A 23129-nucleotide genomic window follows, 5' to 3' on the forward strand; every position below is an offset into this window, starting at 1 on the left:
GTTTGTTGTGGTTTGTTTTTTGTTGGTGTGTGGGTTTGTTTTTGTTTTGGGGTTTGGGTGGTGTGGTTGTGGTTTGTTGTTTGTGTGTGTTTGGTGGTGTTGTGTGTTGTTGTTTTGTTGGGTTGGGGTGGTTTTGGTTTGGTTTGTTGTGTGGGTTTGGTGTGGTTTGTTGTTTTTTTTTGGTTTGGTTGTGTGTTGGTTTTTGTTGTTGTTTGTTGGTTGTTTTTTTTTGGTTTGTGGGTTGTTGTGTTTTGTGTTTTGGTGGGGTTGTTTTGTGTTGTTGTTGTGTTGTTTTTTTTTGGGTTGTGTTGTTTTTTGTTTTTGTTGTGTTGTTTGTGTGTTTTTGTTTGTGGTTGTTTTGTGTTGGTTTGTTTTTGTGGTTTTTTTGTTGTGTTTTTGTTTGTTTTGGTGTTTGGTGGTTTTTTTTGTGTTTGGTTTTTGTTTTTTGTTGGTTGTTTTTTGTTGTGTTGGTTTGTGTTGTTGTTTGTGTGGTGTGTTGGTTGGTTTTGGTTGTTTGTTTTTGTGGTGTTGTTTGTTTTTTGGTTGTGGGGTTTTGGTTTTGGGGTTGTTTTGTGGTTGTTTTTTTTTGTTTTTTGTTGGTGTGTGTGGTTTTTTTTTTTTGTGTGTTTTGTGGTTTTTTTTGTTTTTTTTTTGGTGTTGGTTTTTTGTTTTGTTTTTTGTTGGTTTTGGTTGGTTTGTTGTTTTGTTGTGTTTGTTGTTTTTTGGTGTTTGTTTGTTTTTTTTTTTTGGTGTTTTTTTTTTGTGTTGTTTTTGGTTTTTTTGTGGTTTTGTGGGTTGGTGTGGTTTGGTGTGGTTTTGTGTTGGTGTTGGGTTGGTTTTTTGTGGGTTGTGTGGTGTTGGGGGGTGGTTTGTTTGTTGTGATTGTTGTGGGTGTGGTGGTTGTTTGTTTGGTTGTTGTTTGTTGGGGGGTTGGTTTTTTGTGGTTTGGGTTTTGTGGTTTGTTTTTTGTTGTTTTTGTTTGTTTTGGGTGTGGGGGTTGTTTTTGTTTTTGTGTTTTGTGTTGTTGTGTTGTGTTGTTTGTTGTTGTTTGTGTTTTTGGTGGAGGGTTGTTTTGTGGTTTTTTTGTGTTGTGTTTTTTTTGTTGTTTTTTGTTGTTGTGTTTGTTGTTGTTGTTGTGTGTGTGTGTTGGTGTGGTTGTTTGAGTTGTTGTGTGTTTGTGTGTGGTGTTGTTTGTTGTGTTGGTTGTTGTTGTGTGTGTTGGTGTTGTTTGTTGGTGTTTTGTTGTTTGTTGTGGTGTGTTTTTTGGTGTTGTTGTTTGTGTTTGTGGTTGGTTTTGTTTGTGTTGTTGTTGTTGGTGTTTGTGTTTTTGTTGGTTTGGTTGTTTTTGTTGTGGTTTGTAGTTTGTGTTTTGTTTGTTGGTGTGTTGTTGGTTGTTTGTTTTGTTTTTGTTGTTTTGTTGTGGTTGTTGGGTTGTGGTGTTTGTTGTTTGTTGTTTGTTGTTGTGGTTGGTTTGTGGATTTTTTGTGTTGTTGTGTTGTGTGTTTGTGTGTTTTTTTGTTTTTTGGTTTGTGTTGTGTTTGTTTTTGTTTTTGTTTGTTTTGTTGTGTTGTGGTGTTTGTTTGTGTTTTGTTTTGTTTTTGTGTTTGTTTGTTTGTTTGTTGTTGTGTGTTGTTGTTGTTGTTGTGTTTTTTGTTTGTTGTTGTTATGGTTGTTGTTGGTTTGTTGTTGTTGGTTGTTGTTGTTGTTTGTGTGTTGTTTTGTTGTGTTTGTTGTTGTTGTTGTTTGGTTTGTTGTGGTTGTTTGTGGTTTGTGTTTTTGTGTTTGTTGTGTGTGTTTGTTTTGTTGTTGGTTGTTTTTTGTGGTTTGGTTGTGTTGTTGTGTTTGTTTGTTGTTTGGTTTTGTTGTGTGTTGATTAATTATAATAATAATAATTGATATAATAATAATAAATATAATATGATATAATAATAATAATAATAATAATATAATATAATATAATAATAATAATTAATAATATAATAAAATATAAATATAATAATAAATAATAATATATAATATAATAATAATAATAATATAATAATAATATAATATAATAATAATATAATAATATAAATATAATAATTAATAATATAATATATAGATAATATAATATAATATAATAATAATATATAATAATAATATAATATATAATAATAATAATATAATATAATAATAATAAATATAAATATAATAATTAATATTATAATATAAATATATAATAAATATAATTATATAAATATAATAATAATAATATAATAATAATAATAATAATAATAATAATAATAATAATAATAATAATATAAATATAATAATAATAATAATAATAATAATAATATAATATAAATATAATGATAATAATAATAATAAATATAATAATAATAATAATAATATCATAATAATAATAATAATATTAATAATACATAATATATAATAATAATATAAATTATAATAATAATATAAATATAATAATAATATAAATATAATAATAATAATAATAATAATAATAATAATATAAATATAATAATAATAATAATATGATATAAATATAATAATAATAATAATAATAATAATAATAATAATATTAATAATAATATATAATAATAATAATAATACTAATACTAATAATACTAATACTACTGCTAATAATAATAATAATACTAATACTAATACTAATACTAATACTAATACTAATACTAATACTAATACTAATACTAATACTAATACTAATACTAATACTATAAATACTAATACTAATAATAATAATAATATAATTATAATAATAATAATAATAATAATATAAATATAATAATAATAATAATAATATAAATATAATAATAATAATAATAATAATAATATAAATATAATAATAATAATAATAATAATAATATAAATATAATAATAATAATAATAATAATAATATAAATATAATAATAATATAAATAATAATAATAATAATATAAATATAAATATAATAATAATAATAATAATAATAATATAAATATAAATAATAATAATAATAATAATAATAATAATAATAATAATAATAATAATAATAATAATAATAATAATAATAATAATAATAATAATAATAATAATATAAATATAATAATAATATAAATATAATAATAATATAAATATAATAATAATATAAATATAATAATAATATAAATATAATAATAATATAAATATAATAATAATATAAATATAATAATAATATAAATATAATAATAATATAAATATAATAATAATATAAATATAATAATAATATAAATATAATAATAATATAAATATAATAATAATATAAATATAATAATAAATAATAATAATAATAATAATAATAATAATAATAATAATAATATAATAATAATAATAATAATAATAATAATAATAATAATATAAATATAATTATCATAATAATAATATAAATATGATAATAATAATAATAATATAAATACAATAATAATAATAATAATATAAATATAATAATAATAATAATAATAATATAGATATAATAATAATAATAATAATAATAATATAGATATAATAATAATAATAAGAATAATAATATAGATATAATAATAATAATAATAATAATAATAATAAAGATATAATAATAATAATAATGATAATAATAATAATAATATAGATATAATATCAATAATAATAATAATAATAATATAGATATAATAATAATAATAATAATAATATAGATATAATAATAATAATAATAATAATAATAATAATAATAATAATAATAATAATAATAATAATAATAATAATAATAATAATAATATAGATATAATAATAATAATAATAATATAGATATAATAATAATAATAATAATAATATAGATATAATAATAATAATAATAATATAGATATAATAATAATAATAATAATAATAATAATAATAATAATAATAATAATAATAATAATAATAATAATAATGATATAGATATATTAATAATAATAATATAAATATAATAATAATAATAATATAAATATAATAATAATAATAATATTAATATAATAATAATAATAATATAAATATAATAATAATAATAATAATATGAATATAATAATAATAACATAAATATAATAATAATAATATTAATATAATAATGATAATAATATAAATATAATAACAATAATAATATAAATACAATAATAATAATAAAATAAATAATAATAACAAAGACAATAACATCAAAATGAATTATAGCAACAAAAAGAATAACAATAATAATAATAACTAACAATAACAACAACAACAAAAATGATGACGATGCTTCAGTGAATGCATATGATTTCCCTACTCTGTTCTCATTGTTATTGATGTTATGATTATTATAACATTTTAAAAATTACAATAAAAATAGTAACATATTATAAAAAAATCTTTCCAGAAATTAAGGGAAAGTATAAACAGGTGAGATATGTTACACTAGTAATTGATACCTTGGTGACTAAGCATTTGAACAGCTATCTCTGTATAAACACAATCAATAAACTAAAGTTACAGTGGGCATGTCATGTAATCATGCCATCTGTATCCAATGGGTTAATAACAATCTTCCTAATTTCTTTACAAAGATATGAAAATATTGGTTGACATGATCAATTCTAACTCAAAAAATCCTTTAAATGGAGCAAGAATTTTTTATGTAACTTTTGTTATTATACAAAATTAGATAACTTTAAGTTGTGTATGGAAAACAAGCCATTAATAAGAAACTGCATGTCTGCAGTAAAAAAAAGTCACACAATTATGATTATATTTTCAACTAACCTCAGCATGCATTTCCCTGAGGTAAGACCAAGGGATTTGAGCGTCGTGGTCTTTAGATCCTGACCACTGATTCTGCGCATTGTGTAGACAATCACTGGTTCTCGCCCATCCTCAGGAGATGGGATGAGGCGGCCTGCTTGGCCAGATTCTTCATGATGCTTCAAGATGTCCCACAGGGATGCTACAGCAAGAGAGAGGCAATGATAGGACTATTTATCAAATTAAAAACTCAAAAGTTCACAACCAAAAATCAATACTTCTGAGATTACATTTCTTTCCTTTGGATCCTCTCAGGTAATTACTTACAAGTGGCAGGAAAGTCATGAACAAGTCTGACTCCATCATCTGTGGCAATGTTCACTGTCACACTTGATGTCGTTCGAGGTACTGCCGACTCAATTAGCTCGAGCTGACAATTATTTGGCAGTCCGGAATACCGCATTGAACTGCTTGCATCCAGAACTCGCCGAAGATGTCTGCAGATGCAAAGACCATGCATTAAAATTGTATTCAACCATAAAATATGAATGTTTGTTAGGAAAAGCCTAGCTGAGCATTTTTATGTGGCTAATATATAATTCATACTATCATGGTTATTTCTTCTTTCAGAATAAAGTATCCTTGACATTAAATGCATTTTGGTCTTTCTGTATATCATCCATAAATGGAATAAAAATCTAAATAAATATGCTTACAGAGCAAATTATACTTACTTGAGGTCATACTGATCAGGGTTGAAGCCATGTTTTTTACATGCATCTTCAATTATCTGAAAATAGCATTACCATTTTGTGAATAACTGCAGAGAAGCATTTCCTTCTGCATTTATAAGTATAAAGAAAAATCACACAGACATACACATTTACAGCTATAAGTTGGATACATTTATAAATGCACCTATTCCTAGAGAGCATGAAATTATTAATTAAAATGGACAAACCTGCCAAATGCATAAAATTACCCAGACAGATGATAATACATCAAATATGACTAGCATCAACAAATCTTACTTTAGACAATTCAATCCTTATAAACATAAATTATATATCCATAAGCGAGAGGCAACTTTCAGAGATTTTGTTTTTGTATATATATATATATAATTGTTTTTTATTTTTTTAGTTCTGGTTGACTCTTGCTAAATCAGAGAGGTGACTGAATTTTCTGTGATTCCAATCACTCTGCTCTTTATAATATTATTGAAAAGCAAACTCAGCGTGGAATACCTCATCAAATTAATTTACTTATTACTTCATTGCTTCTGAAATCAAAATTATTTCTTAAAATGAAGTTCATATATTATCTTGTATTCAGGTGTATTACACTAAGGAAGTGAGGGCCTGCACCCCTGTGGTTCTCTAAATCAAGTGGGAAAGATGCCAAAGGTGAAACCCTTCTTTCCCTGGAGGTTAAAACACATGCGACTAACAACAACACAATGCTGCAGTCTCAAGAACATAAACCCTTGATATGAAACACAGTTTACTTTGATGTACTTGAGACTAGCAAAAGGTTCCACAGTTCCACAGTCACTCTTTCTTTAATTTCTGCATAGGGAACACGCAGAATGGTAAAAAAGGAAAAGGGAAAATTTGTTTTCACTTCCAAATCTCTTGATGAACTTGATGGAACTTTCAGAACATTATCAACATTAGCTGAGAAATTATCAAAATATTCATATTACTACCATGAAATGCAAATTTTGTACATAATACAAAACTACTGTTTAAAGAGAGTGTTTAAAGAGACTATTAAAAATGGAAATTGCCTTTTTTTAAGTATATACTACTAAATCACATAGCTAACACCAGATTCACTAAATATGAATTCCCCATCTAAATTTAACAAAAATATCAAAAGAAAGTTTTGTTCAATAAATATATATAAATCTGCAATCATGAAACTATACAGGGGAAAGGTCTTCATAATAAAACCCCATTAAACTCTCCTTAAAAAAAAAAATATTCAATAACACTCAGCATGCCTGCATGAGAATTTAACCAAGCCAATCATAACAGAACACCACTACAAGAGCCTAATAAAACTACTTGGATATTAAATAAATGATCACGTGACAAAAAAAAACTATAGTGAATGAAGAACACTGAAATTCAATCAAGTTTCATAATAGCCAGCCTCTGCTCCGGAAGTTATGCAAATCTACCTCAACATTTTTTGGAAATAAGGAAGCTCATCTAAATAATACTAATTATACCACCATAATACTTTTGTAATTTATTTACTTACTAGTATAAGTTTTTTTTGTCTACTTTCCAAATTCCCAGGAAAGCATAAGAGATATCATTGCTACGGCATGACTGCCATGGGACTGACAGCTGTATTCCTAGAAACTTAAAAAAAGTTTTCCCCTGAAATTCCTTTAACATCAATTAAAATTTTAATCTAAAAGAGGAAAAGATACATCAATTTGAAAGAACTATCAAGCAGAACATCGAAAAAGGACGAATAATCAAAAATATTCCATATAATCAATACTAATGGTTTTAGTTTCACTGAATTGTCTAATATGTATTTTACTATAGTATTTGCTGGCAGAACCATAATGGCAACTGCACAAAATTCTTCTTTCCAACATGTGTTTTGGCAAGATAGTAGTGGTAGACCTATTTGTAGGACATAGAGAAGTGAAGACAATATTTGCTGGGGGGTAGTGGAGGGCACAGGCCCTTATCAACTCTTCCCTCGGGCAGTCAACCACACCCAGTCACGACAGCTTGTTGAGAAAAAAAATTGAGGCACGGAGTAAGGGACTTAGTCTCTGGCAAGTGCATCCATAGAGTAAAGAATTACCCTTTCCTAATCCAGGGACTTTACCCCCGTACTTGATTGCCATATCTTCCTAAATGAGGGTCCCACTGTGGCATTTGTTGTGACCATTTTTTTCATTTTTGATTTTATACTTAAACTGTGCAGATTATTTCATATATCAGCAAATGTAATTTTTTTCCTGCTTTATGCGTGTTATGTGCTTACCAGAGCCTGCACATTATCTTTAAGACTGAGATTGAGATTTGATTTTCCCCATCTTAGTGAGGTCATTATAAAAATAACTCAATGCTGACAGGGATGGCATGTACACAGGTATACCCATAGGGAGTTTGATCTATTAAATCACTAGTCCAACTTCTTTCACCTGTTTACCCTGTTCAATGACCCTTTTCATAAATACTTAATTTTACTTTATATTGATATCAGTATTAGCAATAACTCCTCTACCCAAATATCCCCTTCATGACAGGTCACGTCTCTAGACATCATAACAAACCACTCGAAATGTGGCATGGAGCTGTATGCCGCGGTGGCACGCCAAAGCACTACGAGACGGTGATTCGGCTTGATGTACTGAACTCCCTTGCTCAAAGTCGTCTTTTTTTTTTAGTTTTCTTCACCCGTCACCAAGGGGATATACAGAAATTATTCTACGCAAATCCCCCAACACCCACAATCTTGGAGTTGGTCAATATAAATAGTCAAACCCCACCTCTGGACAACAAGAATCCACCACATGTGTAGAGCGGAAAAGAGCACAGGACAGACTCAACACTGGGCATTCCTGCACGTATGTCATACACTCTACTCTGCCATGAATAGGTGGAGGATACTTTGTCTTCCATTACAGGGCTTAGAGGAAGTAGCCCCTGCAGAAGAAGGGTTGCAGGGGGCACAGCACCATGAATTAGGCAATATAGTGACATTCATTTTGTTTATATTTTACCCTACAGTTTCCCTGTTACCTTTCATGCCCTCCTCTGCTATCAGAGCTAAGAATGTGGGGGGTTTGGGGGGGTTCTGTGGCAAATGTCCTACATATATTGGTAGCATAGTGGCGGGTGAGAGGAATCCATCTATACCAACATCGTCATGATCGGTCATGCAGAAGTATTCTAAATATTTACCATATAGTCAATTATATTAATAACAACAACAATATTTACAGCATTCGAAAAGCCTAGAAAACTTAGCAAAAACTCAAGGAAAGGAAAATAATGTGAGGTCGTGTATACTTAAAATTGATTCCTTGGTGGCTGAGCACTTCTCAAGCCATCTATGTGTAGATACACTTAACAGTACTGCAATGAACATCACAATTCCCCAGTTGCAGAGTGCTAAAGGAAAATCTTTTGATTTGATCCATGATTTATATCGATTTAACTATAAAACATTTAAATGAAACAACCCTGATCGCCCAAGCTGCTAAGCAAGGTTAAATACTAATATAAATGCACACAAGATACGAGAAGCAGTTCAGTGAAGACAAAATTGTTAATACCGGCGAAGCGAATCAAACAGGAATATTTAGCCAAAAAATACAATAATGAAAAACAATCCTCAACTTCAACTTGGTCAATATCTCACCTGTAAAATACTTGTATTTGGGGAGACTTTGACGACTGCTCTTCGGCCATTAGGGCATAAGACGGTCACTGAGGCAGGCATTGTCACAGAGTAAAAGAAGAGTTGATTTAAGTTGATATAAAGTCCTTTTTTGATGACGGGAAGGATGACACACCAACCTTTATTTATCTACTAAAGAAGGTTTGTGTAATAGGTTTTTTATCATCGGCGTATAAACTCTGAGGATTATGAGGCTCTCTAACACTCTTTTTATTTATATTCTTTTCAAATTATTATAGTCATTTAAGTCACACTACATTTGCGTGTTCTTTCTTATACTACATGAAAAAATAACCAATACGTAACCTTTATTTATCTTCTGAAGTTTTGATTAAAAAGAATACCGCCTCTGTATTACAGTTTTACTTTTATTTTTAGCCAACATGGTTTATAGGAAAATCTAAAAATATATTTATTATAATTAATGTTATTATCAGTTAGAATGAAGCAGATATTTGATATTTCAGAATTAGGAAGAACGAATGCCGTCGGTAGCATTTGCTCAATAATATAAATTAAATCTATTTACATACTTGGTCCTACATTACAAATAAAATAATCAACTCTTACAAAATCAGTGTAATACGAATATAACTAAATTGCTAAAAACTTATATGAAAAAAATAATATCGAAATTGAAAATTTCTCAGATGTGCCCGCCCTGAGTCTTTCCATTTGTGTTCTCCACCGCTGAGGTTAGGACTCGAGGATTTCGAGATATATCTTGATTTACCACGATCATCCGTTCGTACCTTGAGATAGAAAGTATTATATACGGAAGACCAAGTGTTGCACAGTATACTCAGAGTGGTTATTAGTAGATATGTTGTAAAATAGTGATATAAAATGAAGTGAATGATATGGTGCTGCCACTGGACGGTGTAAACAAACGATCAAAGATTTGGGTGTTGGGAAGCAAATCTTTCGGTGATGTCACAGTTATTCAGTGTTTTTTTCATGAACTACTTATTGTTTTTAAGTTCTTCTGTGTTAATTTTCGAGACGAAGGTAGAATAAGTCAAAAGAGTAAAAGTCGTTACGAAGAAATAACCCGTCCATGTATAGCATGTTCATCATCCGAATAGTTAATTTTACATATTACCACGTGTTCTGTGTGTTATAATTGAACGAGAAAAAAACAATCAGATCTCAGGCGAAACACTGAGGAAAGGTATTGGTAATATCTTAGAAAACTGCATCGCCAGTTCCAACAAGTGCTGTCAATGCACCGCCTGTCTTGAGCCTGCGCCTTAGAGAAGGGGAATACAGAGTTTTTTAAAATATGGGAGCAGCTGATCTCGTACACTTGAACCTATTTTTGTGCATTTGCCAGGGTTGTTATTATTAGACCACATATTATATAGACAAATAAATGGATATGGTTTTACCGTAATTGCACTAAGATCGGGAAAATCAGAGCACAAAGAGAGGGGGATAAACACTTACTGACATGAAATCTGCATAGGCATAGCAGAACCTCAGGAGCGAAGAAAATAGGTTATGATAAATGCCGGGTGGAGAGCAAGTCCACAATGATTGATTGGGAGAGCCGAGAGTTAGCGAAATGCACAAGTTGGGTGTGGAGTATTGGGCAAAGGTGGTTAAATTGTATGGTTTGGAGACACTAAGCTAGGGCAAATTAAAGTTATACTTGCGAAAGACAAAGTTGGTTATCAGTACAAGAAGTATCTGGCAATGCTGTACTGTAGAAAATTATCCCAAAGGCTTCAGGTAGTTGGTTCATGCAGTGAATTTTGTGTATTCCCAGTAGTGCCCTAAAGGTTGTTGTCTGGAGTAATAGTAGGGACAGTATCTGTAACCGAGAGCAATGCACCCTTCAGAGATGTCCAAAAATCAGGGTATCGTGCAAATTCAAAATCCAAACCCAACTTTACCTTCTATTTATCCCTAGCAGAGGGCAAGCCCCCTGTACACCCCTTTATTAGCACTTCATGCCATTTTACAGAAAACATGTCGTGTTGTGGAAAATGAGAGGTAACAACTGTGCCTGTGTTGTGGAAAATGAGAGGTAACAACTGTGCCTGTGTTGCTTATTACTATATATCTTATGGTCTATGAGATGATTATCCATTTCCCTTACGTATTGCTCTTGGTAACATTGTCCCATTTCTGCCGGGCCACGCATTGCAGAGTCATAACAAACCGCTTGATCTGTACGCCGTGGTAACGCACCAAAGTGCTACAAGCCAGGTATTCGGCTTGATGTAGCAAACTCCCATGTTCAAAGTTGGCTCGTTGCCATAAATCTCAAGAGCGTAGTGTTTTTTATTTATTTTCGTCACCCGGCGAAAAGGGGTTAACCCATATCTGCTGGGCCACAGACTTCTCTGGAGAGTGCATCGTATCTAAAGAATTAGTGCTATGTTTCTGCTTCGTTTCACCCCACAAATTCCCTGATGTAATTCATGCCATTTCCCAATATTACTGCTACTGCAGATCAAGAATATTGGTTATATTTGGTTTATAGTTGTATAGCAATAACACACCTGTACACAAAAAAGGTCTCTTGCTCTTATAATTCTTCCTGCAAGTAATTAGTTATCTATAAATAATCACTGTAGAGCCTTGGTTATCTAGGTAAAAAATATATTAAGATGCAATAATGCATGTCGCAAATTTATCCCCATCACTCTTGAGCTGTGTGTTTATCTGTAGATTTACAGATTGTAAAAGCTCTGCCTGCATATATAACTCTACTGCCAGAAGCCTTCTTTTGAGAAGTTGAGAAAGCATTGTTGATTTTTTTTAATGTTAGGTAATTTAGAAAATCTATGCAAAATACAATAAGCACTAATTCACCAAAGTCCATACCTAGAAATCAAGCATGGCAACCTGTATCTTCTGTGTTCTAGCAATGTTCACAAACTCTTTTTGTAATTTAAAGCTCCTAGACCTATTATTGCCAAGTGTTCAGCCAGTAAGAGCTAAGCTTTCATGAAAATATAAATTAATTGGCTTAGCTGTATGTAAAGCAGGAAGGCCACATCACTTGATGGTTCCCTCTATTTTAGATTGTCAGGTTAACAGTGCAAACAAATGGATTAATGCATAGAAAGTCTTTGGGGAAAATGCATCTTGCTACAACCATGCAGCAGTCATTTCAATATAAACCAATGAATCTCAGGTGTAGGATAGTTTAACATGTTTATTGATTCTGCCGGCAGGGTCACCATGAAGACCATCAATACCAGCCAGAAGGTGGTTATCCCCAAGGATGTGGAATTCAAGATACGTAACCGTGTTGTGACGGTGAAGGGCCCCCGTGGAACTCTCAAACGTTCATTCCAAATGCTGAAGCTGAACTTCCATGTAAGTACTGTTTTGGGTGTTATTTTTTAGATTTTTAGCCCAATGGAGAACTAAAGTTTTTGAATCTCTAGACCTTGAAATTTATATAGGTAGTTTTAATTGCATTTTTATAGTTCTGCAAGTAGATATTATTTATTGTAAATTTTATGTAAAAGATTTTTTGTAATCACCTTTTTTTCTTTTAGGTAAGGAAGACTGCCAAGGGAACCATTGTTAGCGTTGAGAAATGGTTTGGCAAGCGCAAGGAAGTAGCTGCTGTGCGCACTGTGTGCACACACATTACCAACATGGTTAAGGGTGTGACAATTGTAAGTATTTTCCCTTTTCACTTTTCATCAAACCCACTGAGTTTATTTTATTCATTATATTTACACATTGATGAGTCCTCAGTAGTCTTACTTAATTCACCTGTTTATGGTTTTCCTTGATTTTCAGAAAGTTCATTCCATTTCCTATCATTGTCAATAGCATAATTATAATCATAATGTTAGAAATAATATTGATTTGGATTCCATTAGTAAAATAATAATAATAATGTTAATGATGATAAAAAACTCAAAGGGAGAATCGGGTAAAGTTGCATCGAGTATAAATTGATTCCTTGGTGACTGAGCACTTGTGGAGCTATCCATGTGTAAACATTTCACTAAACAAAGCTACAGTGACATTACAAGTTCCTGGCGGCAGTAGATTAAATACTAACTAGCAGGCTTTGTTCTGGTCTGTAATTCACAATGATTTATCAGTTAAGTGTTTGATAACCATTTTTTCCTCAGCTGTAGCACCTACATTGTTCAAATCAATTTTGTAACTTCCTATGGTCTTTGATGGTTAGCCAAATATCAAGGTTAGACCCAATAGTAATGGCTATATAAATAGAGAAATGATGCACAAGGAAAGGGTAATTTATCTAAAGTTAAATGAAATCTTGCTTTTGCAAAATAGCGCTTTCCGTAAGTGCATAATTGACTGGTAGACTTAGGAATTTGAATAGTAGTTCTTCATTGCTACAGATGAGGCACATTCTAACAGTTTTTCCAATTTTGCCATATTTTGTCCTTGGGTGACTATTACACTGACATAAACATGGGAGTTCGATACCTCAAGCCGAACTCCCAACTCGTAGCGCTTTGACGCATTGCTGCGGCATACAGCCGCACTCCACAGATTAAGTGGTTTGTTATGATGCGTCAGTGCATGACCTGTCACCAAGGGCTAAAAACAAGATTCTCCATTTTTATAACTATATAGTTTCTTCATCATTGCCAGACTTTTTAGATTTCAGTTATCAAAATCATAGGACAATAACATTTTCTTTAAGATTTTGAACAGTGACAAGAAAGTTCAAAGCCGCAGTCAAACAATACACACACTACTTACCTATTCAGTCTTTATTACTACTTTGGGGAAGGACCATGCTGTACTGGCTCCCCAAACACACTTGTGATAAAATTCTCCTTTCTTTCAGGGTTTCCAATACAAGATGCGTGCAGTATATGCTCATTTCCCCATCAACTGTGTCATCTCCAATAACAATCAGTCTGTTGAAATCCGTAACTTCTTGGGTCAGAAGTACATCCGTAGAGTTGACATGCAAACAGGAGTTACCATCACTGCTTCTCCCAAGCAGAAGGACGAGTTTGTTGTGGAGGGAAACTCCATTGAAGCTGTCTCACAGTCAGGTAAGTGTATAGCCTGGTTTTTGCCAATACATTAGATTGAAATATTTTTTGGTGAAAGTTTTCTCATGGTTTATAACTAATTTTAAATTGTATTTAATACAAATACCATTGTAATTCTCTCCCAACAGCTGCTAGGATCCAACAGAGCACCACTGTTAAGCACAAGGATATCCGAAAGTTCTTGGACGGTATCTACGTTTCAGAAAAGGGCCACGTTGTGGAGACTGAATAAATAATTTGGCTGAGGCATATTGGCTTTCATTAAAACTTTTTTTTACAAGAGATGAAGTTCATACTTTTAAAAAACAATAACCCATAATCTGTAGTGTAAAGTAGTAGGTAAAAATCAATATTTGTCATACCAAGAGTTGAAATGTAGTGTTTTTTGTAAACTACAAAATGTTAGTACAAGAGTAACCAGATTGCTAGCACTTTCTAATAATTTTTACATTTCTGACTCCCAAACAGACAAATGCAACTTTTTTTGTTTAACAAATTTCCATCTGTAGGATCTATACAAGAATTATATTTACATTAAAAAATGAGAACTTCATGTAAACATAACTATACAGGTAGGATGGTTTGGGGTAGAGGGAAGAGATGCTGAGACCTCTTGAAGATGGGAGGTGTGTGTGGAAGGAAGACGGGTTTGAAACCAATACAAAGAAAAAATGGATTTATTGAAAAATTTATGCTGCATCATCAAAGGTCATTAGCAGTGTATTCAGTTTAAAGCGATAGCATGGGACTTGGGGGCACAACCCCCAGGTTGTTCATTAGGCAATGTTTGTGGATTCCCAGAATGATTAATGGTTAAATGGAACGTGCCAATACAGCCCATCCCCCCTAGCTCCAGCTCCACCTATATTGACCCTCCCTCTATCCCTTCCACTCCCTCCTGGATACCTATCTTTGCCTCTACTACTCAGAACAGTCTCCTCTCCCGATTTTTTGTGATCCCTCCCACAGCTTCTAACACTTTCTGCTTTGACAACCTGTTTTCATTCCTCAAATGCATATACATCCTTCACTTGATCTAACCCCTATACATTACCTTTCCCGACCTTAACCCATTTACTCGCCAATTCCTTTGCCCAGCTTTGACAGCTAATCGCTAACTCAACCACCCTTCACTACCATTTACTATAGTGCTACATGACCTTAGATGTTTAGCACATTTATTTTGCTTTTAACCATTAACCAATTCACTACCATATTACTCTCTAGTACATTGGTTCCCAACCTGGGGGTAATTTAGCAATTTTTCGGGGATAATGGAGGGGTGACAGAAAAATGTTAAGAATTCTGAAAATCAAGTAAGCATTGGTATTGGATTAATGTTAACTTAGTCTTAGTATTTTAAGTTGTAAAGCAAACCTATTATAAGTAAGTAACAAAGCTAAACCAAATAACAATAAATATCAAAAACTAATATACAGTATTAGAAAAGAAAAAATATATAGCTAAGTGTGTGGTAACCGAAAAGTATTTTCACAAGTATGCTTCATTTTGTGAAAGGGGTAACATGCTTAATGTGGCATGCTAAATTGGGTAACAAGCTGAAAAAGGTTGGGAACCACTGCTCTAGTACTATTCAACCTTTAACTTTACCCAGATCATTAACTCATTCCTAATCCATTTCCGTTACTCTACCTTACCATAGCACCACACGACATATGATGTCATAATAGCATTTCCTTGCCTGGGGGCTTTGCCCCCAAGCCTCACGCTGTCACTATATTTTGAATACGACACTAATGGCCTTAGATGTTGATGCGGGAGAAATTTTCCATAAATTATATAAATCTCTTGAGCCTCAGTCTCGTAAGCACCCCCACGACGACGATCAAAGATTAGGAGGGATTGATGGAAGGTGTTGATACGGAAGCTAGCCTTGGCAATATTGGTGTAGGACTCGCGGTGGCCTTTGCGAGGAACTTGAAGAGGAGGAGAAGGTTGGATATCAGTAAATGCTTTGGATGTAGAGCGAAAAAGAAAAGAGGGAGCAGAACACTCTCTCCGGTCATGTGTTGGATGTTTTCAAGAGTCTGTAGGAGAATTAGGTGGGGAGATCTGAGGAAAGGTTTTCTTTTGAGAAATGGCCCCCCCAATCCCTTGCCCGTTGTTGTCGTGGGGGGCTTAGGAGGCGGAGACTGGGACCCAATGCTGGGGAACTCCCCAACCTTGGGACTCAGCCCTTGACTCAACAAATTTTGCATGGTCTTTTTTTCCCCCTCCTACTTTTTCGTTTCTGTCCCTTCACCAACCCCTTCTACTATCTACTTCCTAAGGTCTGAGAGCCGTGCTGAAAGGATGAAAGGCTGACTTTGTGCCAGTCCTGAGGGAGCCATGGGCACGGTATTCCCCTGCCCCTCAAGGGACCCTGAGGGATGGACCGTTTCTCTCCCCAACATACTCCAGGCTTATCATGGCCAACAATGAATAACCATTAACCATTAACCATACCATTATTAGAGGCAATGAGGCTTGCCTCATCAAATAGCTCCACCAATTCAAACTCGCCCGATTCCCTGACCCCAGGCTCTCCTTTGACCACGGCTCTGAACACTACAACTAATACCCCCTCCTCAATGTCGAATAGTACAGTATCCATCCTAACCAACACCCCAGGAGACATTTCTACTCCCAACATGCTCAACTTCAACAACTATACCCCCACAACCTTCTTCATCACCTACCCCATCCTCCCTTATACTACCTTACAACCTTATTGTCCACCTCCCCATAACACTACCCTCAACACTACTCCCTCTTCCACATGCCCCCGTCCTTATACTACCACCATCTCTACAAAATTCTTAAATAATCTATTTAGCCCAGCCAAATTGGACCGATTTTTCGTGATCCCTCCCACAGCTTCTCACACTTTCTGCTTTGACAACTTGTTTTCATTCCTCAACCTTAACCCATTTACTCGTCAACTCCTTTGCCCAGCTTTGACAACTTATCGCTAACAACCACCCTTCACTACCATTTACTATAGTGCTACATGACCTTAGATGTCTAGCACATTTATGTTGTTTTTAACCATTAACCATTTTGAGAAATGGGGTTAGATGCCCGAGGAGCAGAGGAAAAGTTGGGTGTAGGAGAGGATGTGGTAAGAGATGAGATGGAACGTCTAGATTGTCTAACGCTACAGGTAGAGTGAGGAGGGGGGTAGGCATCGGGGAAGTAGTAGAGATTGGTGTATCTGGATTTAGACGAAAAAGAATTTGATTGAAGGATGGAGAAGATGCGAGGGAAGTGTCCGTAGAGAGAAAAAACTCGTCGGCATGCTTCCTGTCTGGCCTCGCGTAGAGTGAGGTCTAGTTTGAATATGAGGACTGCTACCTCAGATTTGAGGGGGCAATGAAGAAGACTGCAGTAAATGTAGTAGAGGACGTTGGGAGAGAGGAAAGGGTGTATTCTGAAGGTTGAGTAACGTCCTGGGTGGATATTTCGGAATGGACTGAGCTGACAGCAAACATCGAGGAAGGGGTATTAGTATCACTGGTCGGAGACGTGGTCAAAGGAGAGGCAGGGGTCGGGAAACTAGTGAATTCAAATCTAGATTGGCTAGTTGATGAATGGATAATCCCTAATGCCCCTAATAAGGGTAAACAACATAATCACTGGCCATGGTGAACTTGAAATAAGTTGGGGAAAAAAACCGTCTACCCCACAGGATCCCCATAAGGGGTAAGGGCTAGACATTCGCCAAGGGAATACCTTGCCCATGGCTCCCGGAGGCCGTTCATGATTGACACAAAGCGAGCTTTTCATCTTTTCAGTACGACTCGCAGAAAGTGGACAGATGTAGAAGAAGGAAAAGGAAAGGGGGGGGGGGGGGGGAAGAAACGACCATGCAAAATTAGTTGAGGCGAGGGCTGAGGTCCAAGGTAAGCCCCTACGTTGGGCCTCAGTCTCCTTAGCACCCTCCACGACAACAACGAAAAAGCGATTGGGGGCGTGGTAGGAGAAGATTAGAATGTCTGCTATGGGTAGAGCGAGGAGGGAGAGGGGCAGTGTAAGAGATTGGGGTGTCTGGATTTAGAATTGCAAAAGAATTTGATTGGGAGAGAAAGGGGTACCATTGGAACGTAAGATGGAGTGGGGATGTAGAAACATCTTGGGAGGAAGGAAGAAGGGCAGCATTCATTGGAGTAGGGAGTAGGAGAGAAAAAAACGACGTGCTCCCTGTCTGGCCTCGGTAAAATGAGGCCAAGTTTGAGTCTGAGAGTTACCACATCGCACTCAAACTTGTACGTAGGGCAGCCCCAATAAAGTACATTATAGGAGCAACCACGATTGGTACATCTGCGTGACTGTGCATAGCAGCTTGATCGACCATGACCAGGTTGGACAATAGAGTGGAGCAGCAGTGTCAGGCAGGGTGGCCGTAAACGCCAACAATTCTCACACTAGGCTGGAGGTTGGTATGATCAGACAAGGAGGGATTTTTCGCCAATATAAACGCGGAGGGGAAAGTCATGTGTATGGAAAGTAAACCTGGCAATATTGATGGAGGACTTACGACCAAGGTCTGTGCTTACGGCGGCCTCTTGGAGGAGTGTATTGATACTGCTTTTGTCGTCCACAAGGCAGATGAGTAAGTCTTCATCACAATCTGACAAATCCTTGTCGTAGACAGGGATGAGGTTGTACAGGAATGGGTTTGCTAGTGAAGTCAGAGCTGATAATGCTTTAGCTTGGGATTCGGATGTAACTGTGACAATCTTGAATGATTGAGGCGGCTCAGAAGAGGATAGTGTTAAATAAGGGGCTGTAGAGGGGATCCCCCCCAAAATCTATCCTATTTGGCTGGGCTAAACAAAGTACTTAAAAATATATTGTAGATGTGAACGTAGTAGAAGGACGGGTCTTTGTGGAAGATGGAGTGACATTGAGTGAAATAGAACTGCGGAGAGATGGATAAGGGAAGAGGGGTAGTAGATGAAGTAAAGGAAGTTAGGGGAGGAGGAATGTTGAGTAATGTCCTGGACGGGGGTTTTTGGACTGAGGAAGGGGTAGTAGATGGAGTAATGGTTAATGGTTAAAAGCAAAATATACGTGTTAGACATCTAAGGTTATGTAGCACTGTAGTAAATGTTAGTGAAGGGTGGTTGGGTTAGTGATTAGTTGTTAAATCTGGGCTAAGGAAGACTGGTGTCTGAAGAGTAGGGGCTAAGGAAGGTGGAAGTGATTGTGGGGTAGGGGAAGAAGGGGTGGAACGTTTATTCTGTCTACTGCGGGTAGTACGGGGAGGGAGAGGGGAAAGGTGTTGGGGCTGTAGAAGAGATTGGAGTGTCTGGATTTAGGATGGCAAAATAATTTGACTGGGGAAGGTAGGAGGTAGAAGAGGGGAAGTTAGATGGAGGGGGGGTAGGTTTAGGAGAGGGTGTAGGAGCTTGGGAGGTAGGGGGATTGGCAGAGTGAGCGACATTACTGGAGTACGGAGTAAGAGAAAAACCTCGTCGACGTGCCTCCTGTCCGGCTTCACGTAAAGTGAGTCAAAGTCTGAATCTGAAAGTTGGTACCTCAGACTCAAATTTGTAGGTGGGGCAGCCTCTATAAAATACATTATGGGGGCCGCCACAGTTGGCACATGTGCGTGATTGTGCAGAGCAGTTTGATCGAGTATGGCCAGGTTGGGCACATAATGGACATCTGGCTGTGGAACGGCAGTGTTTGGCTGGGTGTCCTAAACGCCAACAATTTTGGCACTGACGAGGAGGAGGTCGGACAGGGAGGGATTTTCCACCTATGTAATTATTAAAGGGAAGGTCATGTCTACTGAAAGTAATTTTGGTAATGTTAGTGGGTTTCTTACGATGTCCTCTGGAGGAATGGAGTAGCATTGTACTGATGTCGCATGAGACAGGCGAGTAAGTCTTCTCCACAATCTGACCAATCTTTGTCATAGGCATAGGCACTTTGCTGGGAAGATAGAAACAGTTCTGGTGCAAGTATTGAGGGTTGGATGGGGTTCTGTAGGAATGGGATTGCCATATAGATCAGTTAGATTTGCTAATGCTATAGCTTGGTTTTCAGATGTTACTGTGACGAGACGGGAGCGGTCGGTCGGCTACGGAAAGAGACTTTGCCTACTTGTTTTTGGAGACATTGCTGGAAGAGAAGGGTGTTGTTAGAGTAGGGAGGTGTGGGAGGGATCACGAAAAATCGGTCCCATTTGGCTGGGCTAAATAGAGTATTTAAGATTCTTGTAGAGGTGGTAGTAGAAGTGCGGGGGCGTGTGGAGGAGGGAGTAGTGTTATGGGGACGTGGGCAATAAAGCTGTAAGGTAGTAATAAGGGAGGATGGGGTAGTTGATGAAGGTTGTGGGGGTAGAGGTGTTGAAGTTGAGCATGTTGGGAGAGTAGAAATGTCTCCTGGGGGTTGAGTGTTGATTAGGGTGGATACTGTACTAGAAGGCATTGAGGAGTGGGTAGTTGTTGCAGTGTTCAGAGTGTGGTCAAAGGAGAGCCTGGGGTCGGGGAATCGGGAGAGTTTGAATTATTGGGGCTATTTGATGGAGGGGAAAGCCTCATTGCCCCTAAAAGTGGAATTACATCTTCATTAATGGCCATGGTAAGCCGGGAGTATGTTGGGGAGAAAAACAATCCACCCCTCAGGGTCCCCTTGAGGGGTAAGGGCTAGGTATAAGCAGGGGAATACCGTGCACATGGCTCCTTCATGCCGTTCAGAACTGGCACAAAGTCAGCCTTTCATCCTTTCAGCACGGCTCCTACACCTTAAGAAGTGGATAGTAGAAGGGATTGGTGAAGGGACTGAAACGAAAAGTATGAATGGAAAAAAGACCATGCAAAATTAGTTGAGTCCAAAGGTTGGGGAGTTCCCCATCATTGGGTCTCAGTCTGCGCCTCCTAAGCCCCCCCACGACAACAGCGGGCAAGGGATTGGGGGGGGGGTAGTAGATGGAGTAGAGGATGTTGGGGGAGGAGTGCTTCCTGGAAAATGAGTCATGACCTGGGTGGATGATTTTGACTTGACCGAGGTGATAGAAGATGTTGAGAGGGGATGTTGAGTAGTGGTATTTAGAATTGTGGTCAAAGGAGAGCCTGGGGTCAGGGAATTGGTAGGCTTAAAATCAGTGGGCAAGCCTCATTGCCCTAATTGGGGTATAGAATCTTCACCACTGGCCATGGTAAGCCTGGAGTATGTTGGGGAGAGAAATTGTCCACCCCATGGGGCGTAAGGCTTAGACAACTAAACAGTAGAATACCGTGCCCATGGCTCCCCTACGCCGTTCATGACTGGCACAAAGCCTTTTATCCTTTCAACACAGTTCTCATACCGTTGGAGTTGGAGGAAAAAGGAGAGGGGAAGAAGAGACCATGCAAAATTTGTTGAATCGAAGACAGAGGCAAAAGGTAGGGGTGATCCCTGGCATTGGGTCGCAGCTCTGTCTCCTGGATTTAGAATGACATAAGAATATGACTGCGAGAAGGATGGAGTAGAAATAGAACATAGGAAGTAGGGGGAAGTGATACTGGATGTAGAAACATCTTGGGAGGGGAAGGGGTGGAGCAAATGACAACACTGGAGTAGGGAGCAAGATAAAAAAAAGTCTGCGTGCTTCCTGACCATCTTCACGTTGTGGTCATATAGGGAAGTCCTTTCCACCAATATAAACATCATTGGGGAGGTCATGTCTTCTGAAAGTAATCTTGGCAATATTGGAGGAAGACTTTCGGTAGGCTCTAGGGGGTATAGTGTAGCAGTGTACTGATGCTGACATTAGTCAGTGAAGCAGGCGAGCAAGTTGCTTACACAGTCTGACAAATCTTAGTCATAGACAGGGCAATCTGCCGTGGAGATGCAAACAGTTCCAATACAAGTATTAAGGAAGGAGTGAGGCTGGGCAGGGATATGTGTACTAATGAAGTCAGTCAGAGTAGATATTACTTGAGCTTCGGACTTGCATGTAACTATGACAAGGTGAGAATGATCGGGACGGCTGCGGATGGAAAGTCTACCAACTTGGTTTTGGAGGCTTTGTTGAAAGAGGATGGAGTTGTCAGAGTAAGGGGCTGTAGGGGGGATTCACAAAAAAAACGACCCTAGTCAGCAGGTCTAAGTACTCAGACGATTTGTATAGGTGGTTGTAGAAGGACGAGGATGGGAGGAAGGGGAAGTAGTGTTGTGAGATAGTACTACAGAGAGGTGGAGAACGAAGAATAAGTAGTAGCAATAAGGGAGGAGTGGGGTAGAAAATGAATACTGGATGATGAGACAGAGTGGAAGAAGTTGGAAGAAGAAGGTTTTATGAAGGTTGGTTAATGATCCGGTTGGGTGACTTGAGATGGGGCTGGGCTGACATCAGGTATCAATGGTTAATGGTTAATGGTTAAAGGCAAAATAAATGTGTTAGACATCTAAGGTCATGTAGCACTATAGTTAATGTTAGTGAAGGGTGTTTGGGTCAGTGATTAGTTGTTAAAGCTGGGTTAAGGGATTGGTGAGTGAATGGGTTAGGGTCGGATGAGGTAATGTAAAGGATTAGATCAAGTGGAGGATACATATGCGTTTGAGGAAGGAAAACAGGTTGTCAAAGCAGAAAGTGTGAGATTCTGATAAGTTGGGATGTCTATGTAGGGAGGATAGGTGGGAGAAAGTAGCTTCAAAACATGGGCATGACAATAGAATATGTGGGACTGAAAGAGGAACATTACATAAGGGACATAGGGGTGGATCGGATTGTGACATTAGATAGGAGTGTGTTAGACGGGTGTGGCCAATGCGTAAGCGGGCAAGGGCCGTCTCCCAACGTCTGTTCCGATGGAATGGAGTTGACCAGGAGGAGATTGACAGTTTTACAGTATGTAATTTATTAGTGTGGAGACTTGACCAAAAAGATTGCCATCGATTATACAAGAAGGCCTTAAAGTG

General features: G+C 36.0%; 2 protein-coding genes across 2 annotated transcripts in view; one reads left to right on the top strand and one right to left on the bottom strand.

Annotated features, from left to right (window-relative positions):
• The window catches only part of LOC125041232 (tether containing UBX domain for GLUT4-like), a 23255-nt gene extending 13885 nt beyond the window's left edge, over positions 1 to 9370 (bottom strand). Inside the window, exons 1-4 of the mRNA XM_047636074.1 lie at positions 9166 to 9370; positions 5502 to 5557; positions 5095 to 5264; positions 4788 to 4969 (exon numbers count right to left, since the gene is read on the bottom strand). Coding sequence (XP_047492030.1) covers positions 4788 to 4969; positions 5095 to 5264; positions 5502 to 5557; positions 9166 to 9246 — 489 coding nt within the window. The 5' untranslated portion in view covers positions 9247 to 9370. The remainder of the gene's footprint in view (positions 1 to 4787; positions 4970 to 5094; positions 5265 to 5501; positions 5558 to 9165) is intronic.
• A 392-nt stretch (positions 9371 to 9762) lies between these two features.
• LOC125044719 (60S ribosomal protein L9-like) lies at positions 9763 to 14465 on the top strand. The gene is made up of 5 exons (XM_047641600.1): positions 9763 to 9899; positions 12390 to 12534; positions 12720 to 12842; positions 14003 to 14216; positions 14345 to 14465. The coding sequence occupies exons 2-5, from the start codon at positions 12397 to 12399 to the stop codon at positions 14446 to 14448; spliced, it is 579 nt and encodes a 192-aa protein (XP_047497556.1). The 5' UTR covers positions 9763 to 9899; positions 12390 to 12396; the 3' UTR covers positions 14449 to 14465.
• The last annotated feature ends 8664 nt before the right edge of the window (positions 14466 to 23129 follow it).

Source organism: Penaeus chinensis, chromosome 3 (assembly GCF_019202785.1).
Source record: "Penaeus chinensis breed Huanghai No. 1 chromosome 3, ASM1920278v2, whole genome shotgun sequence".
Lineage (NCBI taxonomy): Eukaryota > Metazoa > Arthropoda > Malacostraca > Decapoda > Penaeidae > Penaeus > Penaeus chinensis.

Coding starts and splice junctions, on each gene's coding strand:
- LOC125044719 (XM_047641600.1), top strand. CDS start 12,397: ATGAAGACCATCAATACCAGCCAGAAGGTGGTTATCCCCAAGGATGTG. Junction 12,843..14,002: donor TGGTTAAGGGTGTGACAATT/GTAAGTATTTTC, acceptor CCTTTCTTTCAG/GGTTTCCAATACAAGATGCG. Junction 14,217..14,344: donor TGAAGCTGTCTCACAGTCAG/GTAAGTGTATAG, acceptor CTCTCCCAACAG/CTGCTAGGATCCAACAGAGC.